General features: G+C 36.7%; 1 protein-coding gene across 2 annotated transcripts in view; it reads right to left on the bottom strand.

Moving 5' to 3' along the window:
* GLRA3 (glycine receptor alpha 3) overlaps positions 1 to 23,195 on the bottom strand; it is a 200,176-nt gene that overhangs the window by 39,057 nt on the left and 137,924 nt on the right. For both annotated transcript variants that reach the window (XM_047856566.1, XM_047856567.1), the window contains exon 6: positions 3,502 to 3,639. In XM_047856566.1, coding sequence (XP_047712522.1) covers positions 3,502 to 3,639 — 138 coding nt within the window. The remainder of the gene's footprint in view (positions 1 to 3,501; positions 3,640 to 23,195) is intronic.

Raw genomic sequence — 23,195 nt, 5'->3', positions numbered from 1 at the left:
AAAAAGCATATGTAAGTCAATACTAAAAAAGAGAAATAACTGAATCAGAAAATAGGTAAGAAAATTGAATAAACATCTTTTTCCAAAGAAGATATGCAAATATCAATAAGCACATGAAAAGGGGACCCAGGATGGTTCGGTCTATTAAGTGCTTAAGTGTCAGATTTCAGCTCAGGTCACAATCTCAGGTTCATGAGTTCAAGTCCCACCACATAGGGTTCTGGGATGACAGCACAGAGCCTGCTTTGGATCCTCTTCCTCTCTCTCTGCCCCTCCCTTGCTCTCTCTCTCTCTCTCTCTCTCTCTCAAAAATAAATAAACATTCAAAAAAGGCACATGCAAAGATTGTCATCATTACCCATTAAAGAAATGTAAATCAAAACCACAATGAGATATTGTTTCACCCACTAAAATGGCTATAATAAAAGAGATGAACAATAACAAGGGTTGGTTAGGATGTGGAGAAACTGGAACCTTCACTGAATGATGGAAGGGTTGTAAAATGGTGTGAATACTTTGAAAAACAGACTGGCAGTTCTTTTAAATGTTAAACATAAATTTACCACATGATCCAACTTTCCACTCCTAATTATATACCCAAGAGATATGACGTAGATCCACCCCAAAATATGTATATGAGTGTTCATAAGTGGCTCATAAGTTGGAAACACTCCCAATGTCTACCAACTGGTGAATGAATAAAAAAAAAACAAATGAGGTATATCCATATAATAGAGTACTATTTGGGAATAAAAAGGAATGAAGTATGGAAATATGCTACCATGGGGATGAATCTCAAAAACATTCTTCTAAGTGAAAAAAGACCATCACAAAGACCACATATGATTCCATTTATATAAAACGTCCAGAAAATATAAAGCTATCGAGACAGAAAGTTGACTACTGATTACCTAGGGCTGCTGGATGGGAAGGAGTGCTAATGGTTATGAGGTTTATTTTTTTTAGGTGACAAAATGTTCTGAGACATGGTGATGGTCACACACCTCTGTAAATATACTAAAAATCACTGAGCTGTGTTCCTTAAACAAATGAATTTTATAGTACCTCAATTATATCTCAATTGAGTTATTGCATTGTTTTAAATGTTTATTTATGTATTTAGAAAGAGTGCGAAAATGCAAGGGAGAGAGGGGCAAAGAGAGGGAGAGAGAGTGATTCCCAAGCGGGTTCCACACTGTCAGTGCAGAGGCCACAGGGCTCTGTCTCAGCAACAGTGAGATCATGACCTGATCTGAAATCAAGAGGCAGATGCTTAACCAACTGAGAGCCACCCAGGAGCCCCTCAATAGAGTTGTTTAAAAAAACAATTCCTTTGTTACAAGATGAACAAAGTCTGAGGATCTATATAACATGGCAACTAGAGTTGATAACACTACTGTATAATTGAAATTTGCTAGGAGAGTAGAATGTAAATATTTTCACACACACAAAAGGTAAGTATGTGAAGAGATGGGTGTATTAACTAACTTGATAGGGGAAATCCTTTAACTGTGTATACATATATTAAATCAGCATGCTGTACACTGATTAACCTATTATTTTATGTCAATTATACCTCAACACAACTGGAGGGGGAAAAAAAGCCTGCTTGCCGATACAGAGCTAAAGGGAAAGTTTCCTGTTTAGAGTAAATCTGCCCCTCCCAGGAAAAGATTGTAATAGTCTCACATGTACAGACAAATCTCCATGTTCAAATCCACTTTTTATTTACTATTTTACTCAACAAATACTTGTTGAGTATCTTCATACTTCAGCAGACTGAGGAAACACAGAAATAGACTATATATAATCCTTGGCTTTCAAAACTTTTGGTAATAAAGGAAACAATACATAAGTAAGCATAGAAATTAAAGATAAAATTTTAGGCAGTGAAAGCAGTAAGTGGAAGGGGGCATTTGGGCATTTAGCATATGCTTGTTATGGAGTCATTTGAGCAGTCCGGAACTACGTGAGAGCATTGAGTTTGAGACAATTTGGGGAAACAGTATGTTTGTGTGTGTAGAAGAATGTACGTAGAGAAGTATGTATGTAAGTATAGAAGAGCATGTACAGAAGGAAGAGCAAATACAAAGGACCCAAAGCAGGAATCAGTGGGTGTACGTAAGAAAGCAAGCCACTGTGGCCAACTCATAGAGTAAGGGGAGATGTAGAATAAAGTCTTGGGGAGACCCCAAGTTTGTGGCATTTTGTTACAGCAGCCCTAGGAAACCAGTCCACCAGCTTATACCAACTCTAGTCGTTTCTTAGCATCTCTCTAAAATTTGCTTGTCACTGTGACTGCCCCTGGAGAGTTGAGCCAGGACCCTGGTATTGACCCGCTTGCCCTTTATCTTTGGGTTGAGATCTTAACCTTGAACTCCCCATTAAATTAAATATCAGCCTCATCCCTGGGCTAAGAAAACAGCAGCGACTTTTTCACCAGGTACTATGAATTGATTAAAGAGATAAAAGAGATTGAAGACCTTGTAGAGTGAAAGGTCAGGTCACAGTACTGGCAATCGATGAGCCAAAGAGGAATCATAGTTACTGTAAGGAAATAATAGGAGCAGCAGCTGATGTCAGTGGGAGGCTGTGGACTAACCGCACTGAAGTGATGACTCACTTGTAGGTGGTTTAACAGAATTTGTAGGAATGGTTTAGGCAGCAAGAATAAATATTATGGGAATAGTTCGTGCTGATTGAGAGAAGAGAACAGATCTCATGAATGTGCAAATATATCAATCCTTGGTGTTAAAAACAAAATCTTGGGGCGCCTGGGTGGCTCAGTTGCTTGAGTATCCGACTTCCGCTCAGGTCATGATCTCCCGGTTCGTGAGTTCCAGCCCCGTGTGGGACTCTGTGCTGACAGCTCAGAGCCTGGAGCCTGCTTCGGATTCTGTGTGTGTCTCTCTCTTTGCCTCTCCCCTGCTCACTCTCTCTCTCTCTCTCTCTCTCTCTCAAAAATAAATAAATATTTAAAAAATTTAAAGTTAAAAACATATATCTATCCTCAAAGGCAAAAGGCTGCTGTGTCAGTGTAAGTGGTAGGTGCTTAGGTAACAGTAACTTGAAATGCATAAAACTGTAGCCAAAAAAGAGGTTTAGGGAAATGAAGCTTTAAAAAAAAAAAGCAATTTCTTTCATTTTGTCATCAAACAACGTATATTGTCCAAGAAGAGCTAGAAAGTACATTTTATTGTTCACATAGAAATTAAAGGAACTTTTTTTTTGAAACATTGTTTAGACCAAACTATGGGCTTTTTGCAACAGAAAAAAATAGATATAATTGAGCATTTCTTTGATCCTGTACGAATCAGTTATGTAACAACATGCATTGAGTTGAAGTATTCGTAAATTTCACATGCATTTGTTTTCTGCTGTCACTATGAAAAATACTGAGCTATAAATAGTTAAAATAATTAATCTACCACTATAATTAAGAAATATTGAACATCATAAAACCAGAAGTCACAAGCATAGTAAAGAATGCTCAAACCCTACCTGTGTTGTAATGTTTAGTGCAGTATCGTAAATCTTTCTCTTCTTTCAGCAGAAACTGGGGCAAAGTGAGTCCTTCGGCCACTTGTACAGGTGCCTCATCTTGCCATTCAAAAATGAGATCATTCATTGTGTACCCAACTAGGTAAAACATAATAAACATATTAATAGCATAAAAGCGCATTCAAAGAAATAAAATTTAAAAAAACAAAAAACTTGTACATTTCACATAGGGTGGGAAGACCAGTGTCATCTTAACTCGATAGACTGACAGTTTCATCTCACCAGTCTGTTGAAATCTATTCTCATAGAATACTCACCAAATAATGTGAGAAAACATAGTAGGTTAATAAAAACCATGACATGGCATATAGAAACTTCAAAGGACATGCATATCCATTGTTTCCTTGGAATGGGCCACAACAGAATTATTACAACAGTTCATTTTGGTTCCACTCCATTAGATATCTCCTCACCTCTCAAAGTACTCAGGACTCTTTCAACAAAAACTGAAATTGTTACTGATTAGGAAAAGGCCTAAACTGTAATATCTATGGGGGAAAATATCAAGGCTTATATCTTTCTTTTTCTCTCTCTCTCTTTCTTTTTTCTTTCTTTCTTTCTTTTTTTCTTTCTTTCTTTCTTTCTTTCTTCCTTCCTTTCTCTTCCTCTTTCTTTCTTTCTTTCTTTCTTTCTTCCTTTCTTCCTTTCTCTTCCTCTTTCTTTCTTTCTTTCTTTCTTTCTTTCTTTTCTTTCTGTTTATTTGTTTATTTATCTTCAGAAAGAGAGAGCAAGAGAGAAATACAGAGGAAAACACGAGATGGGAAGTGACAGAGAGAAAGAGAGAGAGAGAATCCCAAGCAGGCTCTGAACATTGTCAGTGCAGAGCCCGACATGGGGCTCAAACTCATGAACCATGAGATCATGACCTGGGCCAAGATCAGGCCAAGATCAAGGCCAAAGCTTAGGCGACTGAGCCACCCAGGCACCACAAGCCTTCTAGCTTTCTTGATTTAATCATTAACTATTTTAGTTGATGGCATTTGCTTCTACATTCCAAATCCCAAAATGAACAAAATGGTATTTTAAATAGAAATGCCAGCTATTCAGAGAAACTCAGAGTACAAAGAAAATCCATGTGAGACAGTTTGTGGAGGAGGAAACTCTTGCACATACTATCAGTGAATTCAGGACAGAATTAACCAATATATTTTGTAATAAGTCAGCATCTTTTAGTAAATGAAAAATTCATATTTATATAGGAGTGGCACCTAAGAAAAGAAGGATTTCATCTTCCCCCTGTTCTGAATGAGAAGCTGCTGAAACATACACTTAAAGACAAAAAGTGAATGGAGCTTTTGGAGGAAGACTGCTACCATGGAGGTAGAGAGAGGACATAGGATCTGGCTTCTGAGCTAAGTCAAGTGGGCGATAAAGGAAGCAGGAGCTCTAAATCCATGAAGCAGCAAGCAAGGGAAATTGTCCCAAACAAGCTATCCTGGAAATGAGCTGGTGTTGTAGGGAAGAGGCTGTTGGGTGATTAGGAACAACTGGTATGGAGCAGATTTGGCTGGACGGAGCAATGTGTACGGAAGGGAACTGATCATCCTCCCTTCTCCGACAATACCTGGAAAAGAACCTTCTGGAAAGAGCAGAATCTGGAGTCAGAGGTTCAACTGCATGCACCTAACCCTTGGGCATATCTAGTAGAATATACTCCACTGGTGGCGGGGATGGTAGTAGTGAGAGCATCAGTGATTAGAGATAGGATCTCTCTGGACTTTGCGGGAGTCTGCTGTCGAAGTTTTAGCACAGTGTCATCAGTGTGATGGCTCCTTATGGAGCGAGAACTATTTGCTAGCTGTTGGAAAGTCACCTAGAGTGAAGGCGCATGTCTGAATTCTGGTTTCAGAGCAGATATGGGAACCTACAGGGCTATGCTTGATTTGCTTTAACTGTAACACATTTCACTGAACCTCGCAATTAATGATTTGGTTACTAGTGATTAAAAGGCTCTTCCTTTTATTCATAAGCCCTCTGATATATCCATTATAAATACCATTTTACCCAGAGAGAAAATACATGCAATTTCTTAAAGATCAAAGGTAGTAAAACAGGGGTGGCTGGGTGGCTCAGTCGGTTAAGCATCTGACTCTTGAATTCCCCTCTGGTCATACATGATCTCGCGGCTTGTGAGATCGAGCCCCATTTGGGGCTCTGTGCTGATAGCACAGAGCCTGCTTGGGATTCTCTCTCTCCCTATCTCTCTGCCCATCCCTCCTTGCACGCTTTCTCTCTCACAGTAAATTTAAAAAAAAAGACATTAAAAAAAAGATATTAATACAGGCACCACTGTTTATCTGCTTCCAGGTAAGACATGTGCCATATTCTCCCATACCTGCAATGACTAAGACAAAATATGTGAGATTTAATCCCAATTTAGACAGACCAATAGAGAAACTTCATTTTGTTTTTACATTCTAAGTTTTTCTTGGGGTCTTCTGTGAAAAGAAACGAGCTCTCTGAGATTTCCTCAAAGCAAGCTGTAGTCTCTAATGCCATTTATAGGCAGAATTTTTAGCTTCCTTATGTTAGACAATTGCCCACACAAAGTGACTTAGGTATGGGAAACTCATAATCAAAATATGCTAGCTCCTTATGGTCCCTAAAATATCTGCTTGAAACCAGAAAGATAATAGTCCGATGGCATGGATGGGGGTAATTCTTTTGTTCTGAGAAATTTACTCGGATGTCCAAGGAAGATAACTAAATGGTAATTTTGTCTCAATAAACCTTCAAATGTGACTTAAAAAAAAATCAATACTCTTTTCCACAGTTCAAAGTGTTGTAACATTCTTATGCTCTTGTTTGGGAGATCTTGATATAAGCTTGAGAATGTTAAGGAGAATAGGATTGACTAATGAGATCAAGGTGGTGAGGTGAATTGCCTTGTATCATAATGAACTTCACAACAAGAAATACTCTATTCAGGGAACAGAGACATTAACCCTAATTTCAGCCAACAATCTCATATGGTAGCTGCAGTGAAACACGTGCACAAATGGTTCAATGCAACCAAACGTTCAAGTATTTACCGAGCACCAACTGTGTGTCAGACATCCTCCTAGGCTGCAGGGATGGTGAGGTGTTATCACAGGGTAGAACGTAAATGGCAGGGGAGAGGTACAGAGTGCTGAGTGCATTCAGAAGGGGGATCTATGATAGCCACTTAGGTCTCATTTGAGTTGGACCTTGAAAAGAAGATGTGGCTTCATACAAAGAATGTGAGAGAAAATAAGGCCCTCAGGCACAGAGAATGCTATAATTAGTTGAGGGAAACTGCAAACTCCCAGGGTTTGTAATAGAAATAGAAATAGCTTCGTTTGTTCTAGAGCCAGTTTGCACGAAGGCGATATGGAAGGAAAAGATAAATTAACGTAAGAGTGTGTGCATTTTAACTTCCAGGTTGAGAGCTTTGATTTTTTAACATTCCCTGTGGGCAATGATGAACAATTGGAATCTCTTGAGCGGAGGAGTGATATGACAAAAACTAGGCTGTAGGAACATTAGCAAGATCCATTCATGAGTTTCTCAAGGTCCCAACTACTTCCATAATTAGGAGAAGACATTCACCTTTTTCCTTGTGTTGACGACATTCGCTGGATCGGATGGTGAAGAAACAATGGAGGGTAAAACTTCTGGTGCTTTAGCATAATTAAAGAATGGCAACAAACTACCTGCGTGGTTATTGTGTTCTTAATGCCACATCTTGTAGTGTAGTACTAACAATGCTAATTCTAAAGAGGGTCTACCATCTTTGATGAAGCAGTAACAATGATCATTTTATGACATTTTGACTCTTATGTAAAAGTCCTTTTAATATCCTGTGTGTTAAAATGTTAAGTACCTAGAAAGTACTTCAGCTGCATACTGTTTTATGATGGTTCTTCTAAGGAAGAGTACCGGGGTGACTGATCGGCCAGTTACACCAGTTGTGTTTGTGTGTGTGTGTGTGTGTGTGTGTGTGTGTGAAACATCATTTTTACCTGAAAAAAAAAAAGGCTGGTAAACTATAGTTATTATTTATGGCAAACCATTTTCTCAAAAACGAAGGAAGTGAGTCTATCATATTGAGGGAAATAACTGAGAGTATTTGTCATCAATGATAGATGTTGAACTTTCAAGTCAAAATTGGACTCTTGGAAAAATTGTTTACGCGATACTTAAAGACGTTTAAAGTTCGAGACTTAAAGTTCGAGAGAGAGATAGAGAGTGGTGGGCAAGGGGCAGAGAGAGGTGGGGGAGGACAGAATCCAAGCAGGCTCCACACTGTCAGCATGGAGCCTGACTCGGGGCTCGACTCACAAACCGTGAAATCATGACCGAGTGGAAATCAAAAGTCAAACGCTTAAACTACTGAGCCACCCAGGCATCTTTGTTGTTTTAAACGGCTGAGTAGTGTTTCATTGTATGTATATACTACTTTTTTTTTTATCCATTCATCTGTCAATGGATATTTACATTATTTCCACTTCTTGGCTATTGTGAATAGTACTGCAATAAACATAGTGGTGTTAATTTTTTTTTTTTTTTGAGATCCTGATTTTAATTCTTTTGGAAAAACACCTAGAAGAAGAATTATTGGATCGTATGGTTCCTATTTTCAATTTTTGCTACAACATGGATGAACCTTGAGGATATTAGGCTAAGTGCAATAAGCTAGTCACAGAATAACAAATACTGCATGATTTCACTTATATGAGGTATATAAAATAGTCAAATCAATTGAATAAAAAAGTGAAATAGGGACTGAGGGTGAAGGGAAAATGAAAATTACTAATCCACCAGCCTGAAGTTTTAGTCAAGCACGCTGAATAAGTTCTAGAGATCTGCTGTGCAGCATTGTACCTACAATCAACAATAATATATCCTTAAAAATTTAAGAGAGCAGAACTCATGCTAAGTGTTCTTGCCACGATAAAATAAATTTTTAAAAAGTCATTTGCATTCTTGAGATGGCAAAGAAAAAAAACCTCTCATTCTTTTCCAATGGTCCTTAAGGAATATAAGTCAGAGATAATATTTCAGCAGCTTGTTTTGTCAACATTGGGGATTAATTAAAAATATATTTAGGGAAAAATAAGTTGAGGAAACTTCGAAGTTTCAGGTCTAAGTAACTGAAAGGTAGCTATGCCACAGTCTTTATATTTCATGTCATTAGAGTCACCTTCTCTGACCATCTTATAAAATACTTTTCTTCTAAACAGTCTGCATAGTTTTTTCCTGTTCACTTTTCCCACAGAACTTATCTCTACTTGACATTGTATATATGCATCAAGTTTTTAGTATTTTTCTACCTAGCCTCCAAGAACTGAAACTTCATAAAAGCTGAGATTATTCCATTTTGGTTACTGGCATATTTTTAAGTACCTAAAATAGTATATGGCATATATCAGGAATTTGAATATTTAAATCAGAAATAGATAAGGGAGGAGGTAGGGGAGGGTGTGTGTGTGTGTGTGTGTGTGTGTGTGTGTGTGTTTGTATTTTATTTTTTTATTTTATTTTAGACAGAGAGAGCATGTGAGAGGGAGAGAGGGTCAGAGGGAGAGAGAGAAAAATCTCAAGCAAGCTCCACTCTCAGAGCAGAACCCCATGTGGGATTCGATCATACTATCCCAGGATCATGACCTGAGCCAATATCTAGAGTTGGATGCTCAATCAACTGAGCCACCCAGGTGCCCCTATGTGTGTACTTGTATATGAAGAGCTTATTTGGGGGTACCTTGAGTCTAAGATGCCAGCAGAAGATGCAGGTGTTGATGGTCATAAGTCTGAACATTGACTTATATGTTGAAAATAGTTGAAATCATTCACATATGTTCTGAAAATGAGGTCAAGATCAAAGATAAAGGTTTGAAAGTCACCTACCTATGGATGATGATATTAAAATTACACATCTTGGTTTGCCAAGACAGCCCTATAGTACTTGTTTTTTTCCTCATATCCTCTCTGGCTTAGCATTTGTTCTAGATTTTTCATTTTAAAATTTTATTTATTTTTTTATTTTTTTTTTTCAACGTTTATTTATTTTTGGGACAGAGAGAGACAGAGCATGAACGGGGGAGGGGCAGAGAGAGAGGGAGACACAGAATCGGAAACAGGCTCCAGGCTCTGAGCCATCAGCCCAGAGCCCGACGCGGGGCTCGAACTCACGGACTGCGAGATCGTGACCTGACTGAAGTCGGATGCTTAACCGACTGCGCCACCCAGGCGCCCCTTAAAATTTTATTTATTTATTTTATTTTATAGGGAGAGAGAGAGTGCGATTGGGGGAGAGGGGCAGAGGGAGAGAGAGAATCTTAAGCAGGCTCCACACTGAGTATGGAGGACTTGATCATACAAATCTGAGATCATGACTGAGACAAAATCAAGAGTCAGATGCTTAACTAACTGAACCACCCATGTGCCCCAAGATTTTTCATTTTTAGATTAGGTATTATTAGTCATTGTTTTAAAATACATCATTGTTACTTTGACTGATCTTCAATTTTACTTCTAGATTCTCCCATGGCATAAAAGTATGAGACTATTTTAATAGTCTCACATTAAATTAAATTTGTACAACAGCAAACATCCAGAATGGTCCATCTGTCTTTATTGAATTCTTCCCGTAACGAAGAAACTACCATCTTCCTTTCAGAGGATGCTGACTCCTGAATTGAGTGGGGGCAGAAGTGTGTAACTTTCCCCTTCTGCTGCCCACTTGGTGTACAAACCTGTGACATCTGTAAGGTGGGTTAAAGTATCCAAGTGTCATGGATATAAGTTACAAAACTATAAGTGAAAGCTGAGCAGTGAATGCTTTGAAACCTACAAACATTTCTTTATTTCATTATTTGGCAACACTCTTACATTTCACAATAAATCCTTTTAGCAGAATGGGCTAAAAGAAATGAAAGTTCAATATTCATTGAAAAATTAAGCAACAGATTTCTATTTTACAAGAAAGTTGATGATGAATGTGTAACATCAATAAAACATTGTCTATATCTAACATTCACAAAAGCTCTGTCCACATAAAAGCCACAGGAACACAGAGCTAAAAACTCATCAGCACCTACTTCAAAAGATACAGTCCTTTCAAGAACACTGCCCAAAGATGATCATTTGATATGTGCATTTGTAGGGAAAGCATTTACATATTACATTATAGAAACCAAGTCTTTATTTATATCAAACTGTTGCTTTTCTGAATTAATTTGACTCTTTTTTCATTTTAATTTTTCCTGGAAAAGTGCATGATGGGAAATTTGCAAGCAGTGAAATGATGTGAGGCTTGTTTCAGTATCATTTCCTACTTTAAAGAGAAAATTGGTTAATTTTAAATTAATTTTTAAATCTAATTCTGTAATCAAAGTAAAGCTTTTGGAATTACATTTGTTGAAGATGAGCTATGTAATGTCACTGTAAATTGCATTGAGAAGTCTCTCTTAAATTCACTTAAAAAGTTCAACATTGAAAATAAATGTCACTTGCTTGTGATAGAGCTGAATAAAATCTCTGTTGGAATTCATCACAGTTGTAAAAAAGCCAGTAAGTCACAGGGATAAAAGGTACAGCATAGGGAATACTGTCAATGGAATTGTAATAGTGTTGTGTGGTAAGACATGTTAGTTGCACTTAAGGTGAGCACAGCATAACTTAAAAGAAAAAAAAAAAGAAATCTGTGGAGCTGCAGCGTTTTTGGAATTAGTTATGATGCATATATGATTTATTTTATGTCCATAAACTCTTACACTCTATCAATGAAAGAGTAGCAGCAGTCATTAACATTTATGACTTTTTATTGGAACAGAGCACCTGAACTATACTTCCTTGTATCTGACAAAGCTGATGTAGAATTAAAAATTACATTTGATTATGGCACAACATGCCTTCTCTATTTACTGCTTGTTATCTGGGAAATTTTTAAGAAGTATGAACATTTGAAGAAGTATTTTGTAAATCATCATGTATGTTCTGCAATTATATTGAACTTTTGATAAATACGTTCTCTAAATTTTGGTTGCAGTTGTTTAAGATCAGTCGGAAATATTTAATCAAATTATTTTAAGAATGGAACACTAAAATTTTGGATTTTGAAGCTTTTAGAAATGGTAATTATAAAAATAAAATTTCTATGCAGGAATACCTTGAGATTAATCCCTATAATATAAAGGAAAAAATAATAAAATCTTAAATAACATGCACTATTTTTTTATTGGAATTTGATAGCTGTGTTTTGGAATGGGAAGATTATATTGATAGACTGCTTGTTTTTAATTGGATAACTTATATTGAAATGGAAATGGAATTGAGAAGACATATACACCCAAATCTAAATTAGACAAAAAATTAAAAAAGATTCCTAAGTAGAAACAATTAATTTGACTGAGTTTTGTCCTAAAAAACATATTTATTGATAAAAACCCCTCTTATTCAAGACAAAGACAATATCTATAAAAATAAATGGCTTAAATAGTTACATATATCAATATAAAATGCATAAAATCAAGCTCTGACTTTATCAAGTATTGTAGCTACCTCAACTATAGAGAATATTTTCTCATTGAAACCATTATATTATATGGCAAGGTCAACTGACAGTGTTAACACTTTCAAATTTAATACCAAAATTGCAACTTTAAAGAGAATTCCAATTATTTTGGTTTTCTCTTTTATATATATATATATATATATATATATATATATATGTTATACATTTATATATATAATAAATATACATAATATATAAATGCATATATTTATTTAGAAAGGACATACTTTATTAATTATTATTATTTTGAGAGGGAGAGAGGGCACCAGCACAAGTGGAGGCGGGGCAGAGTGAGCAAGAGAGCAAATCTCAAGCAGGCTCCATGCAGAGCCAGAGGTAGGTCTCCATCTTCAGACCCTGAGATCATGACCTGAACAGAAATCAAGAGTCTGACGCTCAACTGATGGAGCCACCTAGGCACCTCAGAAAAGATAGATTTTAAAAAGAAATAGTTTAGGACTATTTAATTTACCCATTAACATTCTAAAAAACCTGTCAGTTAATAAATAGATATTATAAAATACAATAATTTCAATATCTGTGGTGCCTTTCCTTTAGTCTTTTAAGTGTCCCCGTTTTAAGAAGTTATAGGTTACCCTGATAATAGGGAGGAGCTTTAGTGCCCTGATGGCAATGAGAAGAAATGAATGGAAGACCACATGAACCGATGTCATTTCACCACTTTCAACCCTTTCTACCCTCCACTTCAGGATGTTTCACCATGGCTCTGTGGGGCTGTACCTTCACATCCAATAAAATCTGAGGCTGGTAAAATCCAGTTCTCTTGGCATCATCATACTTTGATGTTTTCCTTTGTTGCGGGATACAACGTTTCAGCCATACCTTCCAATCAGTTCTTATCTTCATTTACTCAGCCTTCAGGCTTTGTTCTAAAATCTTTTTGTTCCCTCAAATAATATGATATGGAAGCTACTTTGGTGTAAACCTCATGGTGGGTCAGTTAGAAATTGAGATTCCCAGCTATATTACACGTTCATGAAACATTTATAACCGTACACATAGCCCGTGTGTGTATATGCACACACACACACACACACACACACACACACAGAGTAAAAGAAGAGGGGTCACGACAAAACTGGTTAACACTAGTAAGAAAGGATTGTTCAGTTGAGGCTAAAACATGTTTTTGTTTTTCAGTCTCTTTTGTTCAAATTTCCCAGTATAAATGTGCTGGTTTTGAAGACATCATTCAGATGTATTATGTTATCATTAAAAAAAAAAAATCAAATAACCTTTGGTTATTTAAAAAACAGTTCAAAAGACTACAGGAAAATAAAAGAAAAAGGATATTGTTTAATACCTTATAGTAGTATGTAAAAGAAATACTTATTCAAAGGGAAGGTATGACTGACAATATATTTAAGCTGAAATCCGTTTTGAGAGTTATAAATAAACTATAGATTCACGTTCAGTTTTAAGTGACCTAGAATCACATTTGGCCCAGCTTTCTCAGTCAAATAAAGGAGAGAGAGAGACTGAGATTTCTCGGTTTGACACAGCTTGCAAACGCTGATGTCCTTAACTAGCAGCTGGAATTTAAAAAACAAGAGGAAGAAAATGCTCACTCTTGGCACATGTTTGCTGATTATTGCCAGGAGGAATATTACTCAAGTAAATTTTATTGACTTGACAAGGAACAACTGCTATGTCAAAATGTATTTAACTAAAACATTTTTATTTATAATGTGTGCATTATTTCGAATAATCTTACCGTTAACCAGGTTGTTATATGTGGTTTCGTTTAAGTTATAGGCTGCTAAATTATCTTAATAATTACACTTTCTCTAAGACTCTCTGGTAAACTAACCTATAACAATTACTCTACTAGTATTTTGGCTACTAAAACTAGATTTAAAAAGAACTAATGCTTGTTATACATTTGGGAGCTGTTATTTCACAGAAGTTTGCTCTCTCCACTTGATAGTTGTGTGACTGTGGGAAAGTCACTTTACCTTTCTAAACCTTCATTTGCTGATTTGTACAATAAAAAAAATAATAAAACCTATCTCATTAAGTTGCACTTAGGATTAAATCAAATAATATATGTAAAGGATAATACAACCACTGTGATGTCACCTTTTTATAAGACACAACTACACCATCTTTTTTTTTTTATTGTCATGTGTTTAGAATATCTGATAATCAGCAAAGTCAAATTAGACAGATGAGGACAGACTGAGACAGAATAGTCATGGTGTTAAAAGGGTGCAATAATGTTTAAGTGGGGAGTAATTTTATGAGTAGCTAGTTCAATGAATATTTTTGTCTCAGGGAAAACTTGCTTTCTAACTAACATTGTAACTGTAGAGGCTTCAGTAATAAATACTCTGAAAAACAAGAACCATCTGTATCTCTAACTAGCCAGGCAAAAGGCATAGAATTATTTTGAAAAATATCCACACTGTTTTAAATTATGAAAGAGCTTGAAAACAGTAGAGATCATTAGGAAATAATTGTGAGAAATCTTCACCAAACTCCTTAAATAGTCTCCAGAGTAACCAATCTGCATCATATCAGATGTGGTTTTGAAATGAATCTGCAAACTAAATAACAAAAACTTCCCATCTGTCTTTAGATCTTTCCATCCAAAAACCCCATTAAAGCGTATTTTGAAAGTTTCTTACAATTTGTGTCTAATTTTTTTTAAGTTGACCTTAAGAATATCTTTTCCTATAGTTTTAGGGATTTAGGCTGTTCCTTGTGGAAAAGGGCCCTTTCCTCCCTGAATTATTTCCTTGTATTTTCTTTTCTAACCTGAGTAATTAAAATTTCTTTAGCTTTCTCACACTGGTGAGGTTTTCCTGTTTTGTTGCCAACATTCGTCTTTAAATAGGAAATCAGGAATTAGATCTTTTATTGATATAGTGACAGATTATATACACCATGTCATCTTTGGCTTTTTATAAAAAATGAAGCTTTAATACGAGTCTAGGAAATTATTACTCAATATTCTACAAACATTAAAAATACCTTCCATCCCTTACTTTGCCTGGGAAACCTGTCAATTTCGAAATTTCCTTTATGGTATAAATCAAAGGCTGAAAATTAAATCTTTCATTTTGGTCCCACCCCTATTCCTGCACATCAATTTCTACTGTCAATCCCTCAGGGGCACAGTCTAAGTCATAATATGGCTGTGTTTCCTTCCCTCACAGATTAGCTATTTGTGAAGCAAACAGACAAAATGCATTTATAAATAAAACTGTGATATCAATAAAAATTTGTCTTTTGAAGAGATAGCTTTGTGTTTTATTTCCTACAGCCAATTAAAAAAAGAAAGTATTAGGGGCGCCTGGGTGGCTCAGTCTGTTAAGCGTCCAACTTTGGCTCAGGTCATGATCTCGCAGTTCAGAAGTTCAAGCCCTGCGTCGAACTTGGAACCTACAGGCATCCTTAGAGATATATTATTGGTTCCGTTCCAGACCACTGTGATAAAGCAAATATTGCAATAAAGCTAGTCAAATCAGTTTTTGGCTTCCCAGTGCATATAAAAGTTATGTGTATACTATACTATAGCCTATTAAGTGGGCAATAGCATTAAGTCTAAAAAAACACACTGTACCTACCTTAATTTAAAAATATTTTACTATTAAAAAATGCTAACCATCATCTGAGCTTTCAATGAGTCATGAACTTTTTTGCTGGTGCAGGGTCTTACCTTGACACTGATGGCTGCTGAGTGGTCAGGGTGGTGGCTGCTGAGGATTGGGGGGGCTGTGGCAATTTCTTAAAATAAGGCAACAATGAAGTTTGCTGCATCGGCAGACTACTTTTCACCAATGATTTCTCTGTGGCACGTGATGCTGTTAGATAGCATTTTACCCACATCAGAACTTCTTTCAAAACTGGGCTGGGGGGGGGGGGGGCTCCTGGGTGGCTCAGTGGGTGTAGTGTCTGACTCTTGATTTCAACTCAACTCATGATCTCACGGTTTGTGAGACTGAGCCCTGAATCAGGCTCTCTGCTGACCGCACGGAGCCTGCTTGGGATTCTGTCTCCCTCGCTCTCTGTCTCTTCCTTGCTTGTGCTCGCTCTCTCTTTCAAAAATAAATAAACTAAAAACAACAACAACAACAACAACAACAACAAAAAAAAAAAAAACCTGGAGTCAATCCTCTCAAACCCTCCTGCTGTTTTATTGACTAAATTTATGCAATACTCTCAATCCTTTGTTGTCATTTCAACAATCTTTACAGCATCTTCACCAAAAGTAGATTCCATCTTAAGAGACCACTTTCTTCGTTCATCCATAAGAAAGAGTCCCTCACCTTTTCAAGTTTGATCATGAGCTTGCAGCAATTCAGCCCCATCTTCAGACTCCACTTCTAATTCTAGTTCTCTTGCTTCTCTCCCACTTCTGCAGTGACTTCCCTCTCTGAGGTCTTGAGCCCTTCAAAATTTTCCGTGAGGGTTGGAATCAACTTCTTCCAAACTCCTGTTCATATTGATATTTTCACCTCTTCCCATGGATCACAAATGTTCTTAATGGCACCTAGAATGGTATATCCTTTCTAGGTTTATAATTTACTTTGCCCAGATCCATCAGAGGAATCACTAAGTATGGCAGCTATAGTGTTACAAAATGTGTTTATTAAAAATAAGACTTGAAAATCAAAATTACTCCTTGATCCATGGGCTGCAGAATGCATGTCATGTTCGCAGACTTGAAAACAACATTAATTTCACTGTCCATCTCCCACAGAGCTCTTGGGTGACCAAGTGCATTGCCAATAAGCAGTCCTGTTTGGAAGCAAATCTTTTTTTCTGAGCAGTAGGTCTCAACAGTGGGCTTAAAATATTCAGTAAACCATGCTGTAGACAGATGTGCTGTCATCCAGGCTTTGTTGTTCCATTTAGAGCACAGGCAGAGTAGATTTAGCATAATTCGTAAGGGCCCTGGGATTTTTGGAGTGATCAATGAGCATTGACTTCAACTTAAAATCACCAGCTAACTTTGCCCCTAACAAGAGAGTCAGCCTGTCTTTTGAAGCTTTGAAGCCCGGCGCTAATTTCTCCTTTCTAGTTAGGAAAATCCTAGATGGCATCTTCTTTCGATAAGTGGCTGTTTCCTCTACACGAAAAATCTGTTATTTAGTGTAGCGACCTTCATTAATTGTCTGAGCTAGATCGTCTAGATAACATGCCGCAGCTTCTACATCAGTTCTTGCTGCTTGACTTTGCGCTTTGATGTGATAGAAATAGCTTCCTTCCTTAAATTTCCTGAACCAAACTCTGCTAGCTTCCAACTTTTCTTTTTTAGCTTCCTCACCTCTCCCAGCCTTCACAGCATTGCAGAGAGTTAGGGCCGTCCTCTGGAACACCTTTCGGGTTAAGGGAATGTGGTAGCTGGTTTGATCTTCTATCCAGACCATTCAAACGTTGTCCACATCAGCAGTAAAGCAATTTTGCCTTCTTATCATTTGTGTTTACTGGAATAGCACTCTTGAATGCCTTCAAACTTTTTCCTTGTTATTGGCTAATGGGCCATTCCAACTTGGCTAATTGGCATAAGATCCCTAGCTTTCAGCTTATCTCAGCTTTTGACATGCCTTCCTCACTAACCTTAATCACTTCTAGCTTTGATTTAAAGTGAGAGATATGTGGGGGCACCTGGGTGACTTAGGCAATTAAATGTCCAACTCTTGATTTCAGCTCAGGTCATGATCTCATGGTTCCTGAGTTTGAGTACAGAACCTGCTTGGGATTCTCTCTCTCTCTCTCTCTCTCAAAAAAAAAAAAAAAAATTTAAATAAATAAATACAGTGAGAGCAGTGAGAGATCTATGAATTTTTCCTTCATCTGAACACTAAAAGGCCACTGTAGAGTTATGAATTGGCCTAATTTCATTATGTCTCAGAACATAAGGAGGCCCAAGGAGAGGGAGAGAGATGGGGCGATGGCTGCTCAGTGGGGGCAGTCAGAACGCATACATTTATTGACTGAGTTCGCTGTCTTATATGGGTGTGATTCGTGGAGCCCCAAAACAATTACACTAGTAACATCAAAGATCACTGATCACAGATCACTGTAAAAAACATAGTAATAATGAAAAAGTTTGAAATATTGTGAGAATTATCAAAATACGATCCAGAACCCAAAGTGAGCAAATGCTGTTAGAAAAAATGGTGTTGATGGACTTGCCTGATGCAGGCTGTCACAAACCTTCCACTTGTAAAACACACGTAATGTCTGCGAAGCACGATCAAGTAAAAGCGCAATAAAATGAAGTGTGCCTGTATACATGGGGCACCATTCTTTCCTTTGGCTTTGGAGTAATTCTCAGTGATGAGATTCAGCTTTCTAGGTCACTCTAAGGATAAAGTTCAGTTTTACTGTGGTTAGTTCATGTTGATTTTAAATGGCAGCAGAATGAATCACTATGATAAACACCATTTGAATTGCAGCTAAGACATTTCTATTTATAGTTAAATATTGAAAAAAGGTAATTTTGGTTTTCTATTTTTTCTTGAAGTTCAGCGCGAGTGCTACATGAATGTACGTTCCATGAATAGAATAAGAATATTTGAAAAACAATCTCAAGGAAACACATGTTAAAATGTTACAAAGAGTTTTCAGTGACTTTCTCTGTTTTACCTTTTCTGTTCGTCCTCCAATTTTCATTAAACTCAATGATGCTATCTTCTTTTCCTCTCTTTTGTGCTTTCTTTCTTTCTTTCTTTCTTCCTTTCATGTTTATTTTTGAGAGAGAACAAGGGTGCGCAAGTGGGGGAGAGGGAGAAAGAGGGGCAGGGCACACGATCTGAAGTGGGCCCCAGGACGACTGCGGAGAGCCTGATGTGGGGCCTGAACTCAGGAACTGCAAAGATCGTCAACCCACTGAGCCACCCAAGTGCCCCCTTTGCTCTTTATTTTTAAGACTACCTTCAGGAATCTCGTTTATCTTCACGTCTCCAAGCAATATTGCCAATCTTATTTCTCTATATTTTCACAACCATTTCTTATTCAGGCTGCATTCCAAAACATCCAGGAATCTAAAATAAATTTCTGGTGAAGTTATGTATTTTTACAAGAAACACAGCATATTTAAGCAGAAGTCAGCTTCTGCACTATTTTCTTCATGAATCGACTCTTTTCTAACTCATGTAACGGAAGCAACACTTAATCCTTGTGATTAAAAGAAAACTTGAATCATCTTTATGCTTACTTCTTTATGCAAGTCATTGAAAAAGTCCTCAAAATGTTCTGTTTTTCTCATTATTGTCTCAGGTCTTTGAATTTCTCATTAATTTATGATGACATTAGCTATCCGCAGGGTATGGATTTCTTTTCATTCTCTCTTTCAAATACAGCTTTTGCCTCAGGTTCTTTTCTAATGTCTGATCAGTAGATATGACTGGAAAAGATGGAGTGCTCAGGATTTTCTTGTATTGTTTCCAATCTAGTGGACCCACTATTATTTTCTTCTCTTCACCCTGCATCTCTTATATGCAACCTAATTTCTTTTTTTCTTTGAGGAGTTTCTCCTAGGTTCTTAGACCTTTCAAAGCACCAGTTTTAGGTTTTTTTATGATTCTTTGAATGCTCTATTATTCCTTTTTCGTCTTCTTGAATAAAAGGCTTAGCTCCATGGTTGTTAGTACGAAGTTCTTCTTTCTTTCTTTCTTTCTTTCTTCTTTCTTTCTTTCTTTCTTTCTTTCTTTCTTTCTTTCCTTCTTTCTTTTTTAAATAAAAGATCCATTTTATTTTACAGGATTTTGAGCTCAACAATCTCCTTTATTTCTTTAAACAAAAAGCCACTTACTAAATGCTATCGGTTTCCAGATCTACCATTGCATAGTAATATGTAATAATTATTGGAATATAATTTATAGCAACTTTATATTGTAGTTAGTCATATTGCATTTTAGAGAGAGATCACAGTCCATCATGTGTTGATTTTTAGGAATTGATTAAAGCTTCCTTTGTGGCTTTTGTAATTGTAACATTTTTGTAAATGTTCTTGCATGCTAAAACAATGAGTTTCTCTTTATCTATCTTTAAATTACTTCTGTTCCAATATTTATACCTGTGCTTTCAAGTAAATTACTGATTTGTCTATTTTTTTTAATTGTAGTTCTGCCTGCTTTTGCTTTATGTATTTGGAAGTCATATGGAAGATGTTTTTATAATTATTACAGCTTCTTTATATATGATTTCTTTATCAACATGTTACTCAAGCATTTGTGCCCAATAATTTTTTTCTATACTTATTTTTTTCTGATATTGAAATTATTATCTGGGAATTTTTTAAGAAACATTTCTAGATACACATTTTTTCTGTCTTTCTTCCCAAATTTTTTTGCATAATGTTTTTAAAAAGCGTTTAGTTGGCAACATATTGTTGGGTCTTAATATTTGTTAACATCTAGTTTGAGAATCCCTATTTTGCTATGTTAATTTAACCTTTGCATTTGTTTTAATTATGGTAGCATTGAAAGCTATTTTTGCTCTTTTTCTATGCTTCCTCTATACTGTATTTTCATTTCTTTCATTTTTCTCCTTTCCCATTTTCTAGCTAATGAATCAGTATTTTTTAGTTCTGGCTTGAAAGTTATTTATTCCCTTTCATGCTACCCTTGGCTTATACATTTATTTATTTATCTCATCAGTTTCTATCACAGGACTTCTCTTCCCCAGGCCTCTTCCTGCCCACCTCTTTCCAGTAACTTGCTTCTCCAAATGCTAGGAATTGTGTGTCACCCAGGATTTTAAATCCAAGTCATGAATATACACTTTTAGGGGTGTGAGGTCATTGCGAATTTAGACAAAATATACTTCTCTGAGTATTTTATTCACTTTCAGCACTGCTCTTCCCTTAGTCACTTTCCCTTTTGTGCTAACAGTATCCATGAACATATACTTATCATTTGTAGGAAGAACACCTCAACTGGTGCTCCAGGTCCTTAAAAACAGGGACTTTTGTGCTTTATGTATATTGTGTTGTGTGGAATATGATACTTCATAGATATTTTCCAACTGACTCTTAGATGAATGAACATTGCTCAGGTCACTCAAGACCGTCCTGACCAGTGACAGACATTATTGAACATTCACTGAATTTAAGAAACGTGGATCATTACAGACAATTAAAACCTTTGCCTTTACTAAATGGGTAATGGTAATTAAGGAGGGCACTTGTGTTGAGCACTAGGTGTTACATGTAAGTGACAAATCACTAAATTCTACTTCTGAAACCGATAGAAAGATAGATACATAGATACATAGATAAAATCACACTGAAGCTTTGGCAACCCCTCTACCTGACACCATACACAGAACTCAATCCAAGATTATTAAAACAAAACAACACACACACACACACACACACACACACACACACACACAAACCCTTTGCCTTTGGGGCACCTGGGTGGCTTAGTCAGTTGAGCATCTGACTTCAGCTCAGGTCTCAGGTCATGATCTCACAGTTTGTGAGTTCAAGCCCCCACATTGGGATCAACTCTGTCAGACTGTCAGCACAGAGCACGTTTTGGATCCTCTGTCCCCCTCTCTCTGCCCCTCTCCCACTTGTGTTCTCCCACCCAAAAAATAAATATTTAAAAAAAAACCTTTGCCTTTAAATTATGTGTCTTTTTTGCTCGTTTTCTATGCCTCTCAACCTAATTTGCTTTCTTTTTCTCCTTTGCAGTCAGAATTCAATCAATAAAAGACACTAGTTACCTTATAGCTCTTGCTTTCCAGCAGATTAACTTGTCACTTTAAACAGTTATTAAAATAAAAAAAAAGTGAGTGATTGCTCTAAAAGAGTTCACGAAAAGTATCTTGAAGGATTTGACTTCAGTAGCTTCTGCTTTGACAAGATTTTCTTAGCATCTGCTAAAGAAGTTTGATAAACAGTATCTCTGTTGTGAGCTTGATTAATGTTTAATAAGGGAGCAGGAAGTGTTTAATGACATGTGAGGCAAACTATTCGTTCCTGATAAAGGAAATACGAAACAAGAGGGAGGGGGCAGGAGGCTCTGTTTTCCCACTTAGAGTTTTTGATTGATTTGGAAATGTTCTGGGAAAAGCAGAAACAATGAAAGGTCCTGTTATGTCAGCTTTTTGTTCTGCAAAATAGCCCAGTATGCTTTCCTTACTCTAAAAAAGAAGTTCCTATGACCCAGTTATCCCTCAGGCACTGTACTCTTTCCCATCTTTCTTTAGTAACTAACATTCACGGAGTCATAGATGTTACTCACCACTCCCACTTTCTCACCATGGACTTAAAAAAACACATAAAACTTCGAATCCAGATTTGACCCTCACCATTCTAACCACATTTGTCTTTGTCATAAATAACAATGGCTCTATTTTCAGTTGCCTTAATTTTTTTTTTTTTTTTTGGTAGCATTTGATGCTGTTAAACAGATCTCAGCAGTTTCTTTTGAGATCGAATGATACTGATTTTAATTTGCTATCTAGGACCATCCCTTGACTGGAAGTCCTTCCAACAACCTCTAAATGCAGGCATTTCTAAAGGGTCCTTTCTTCTTTGTTTCCTTCTCTATCCTCCTTCAGAAATTTTATCTTACTGTTTGAGCCACTTCCTATATGGCTTTTAATAGTGTATCCCCACTTCTAACTCCTCCTTTTTGGCTTTCTATAGCTAACTTCCCCAAACCTCGAATATATGAAGAGGAGATTTGTTAATATTCCCTTCCACATTTATTTCTCATCCTACTTTTTTTTCTCTGTTAATATTTCCAGTAAGATTCTATTTACCTAAGCTCTGAGCTCATCTGCTCCTAGAGACTCTGCTCCATTTTGTGTCAAAGCAAATGAAGGGTGGTAGCCTCTTGCCGCCCCCAAATATGCCACGTTAGCACAAGGATTATTTTGAGCTAAAGATGCTTGAAAAATAGCCGATGCCAGAAGGACACTCTAATCCCCTCCCCCCCCCTTTTTCCCTGAAAACGGGAGATAAAAACTCTCATGTGAAAGATGTGTTCCCTATACCAGGAAAAAAGAAACATTCTTCAGTAGGGAATCAAAGCCCAGAGAATTCTGTACAGACCTCGTTAAAATAATTCTTATCTTCTTCGAGCTTCCCCCGCATAGTTTAGTTACCTTT

This window comes from Prionailurus viverrinus, chromosome B1 (assembly GCF_022837055.1).
Source record: "Prionailurus viverrinus isolate Anna chromosome B1, UM_Priviv_1.0, whole genome shotgun sequence".
In the NCBI taxonomy this organism is placed as follows: Eukaryota; Metazoa; Chordata; class Mammalia; order Carnivora; family Felidae; genus Prionailurus; species Prionailurus viverrinus.
Note: the sequence above shows the minus strand (reverse complement) of the source record. Positions and strands in the feature narration are given on the sequence as shown.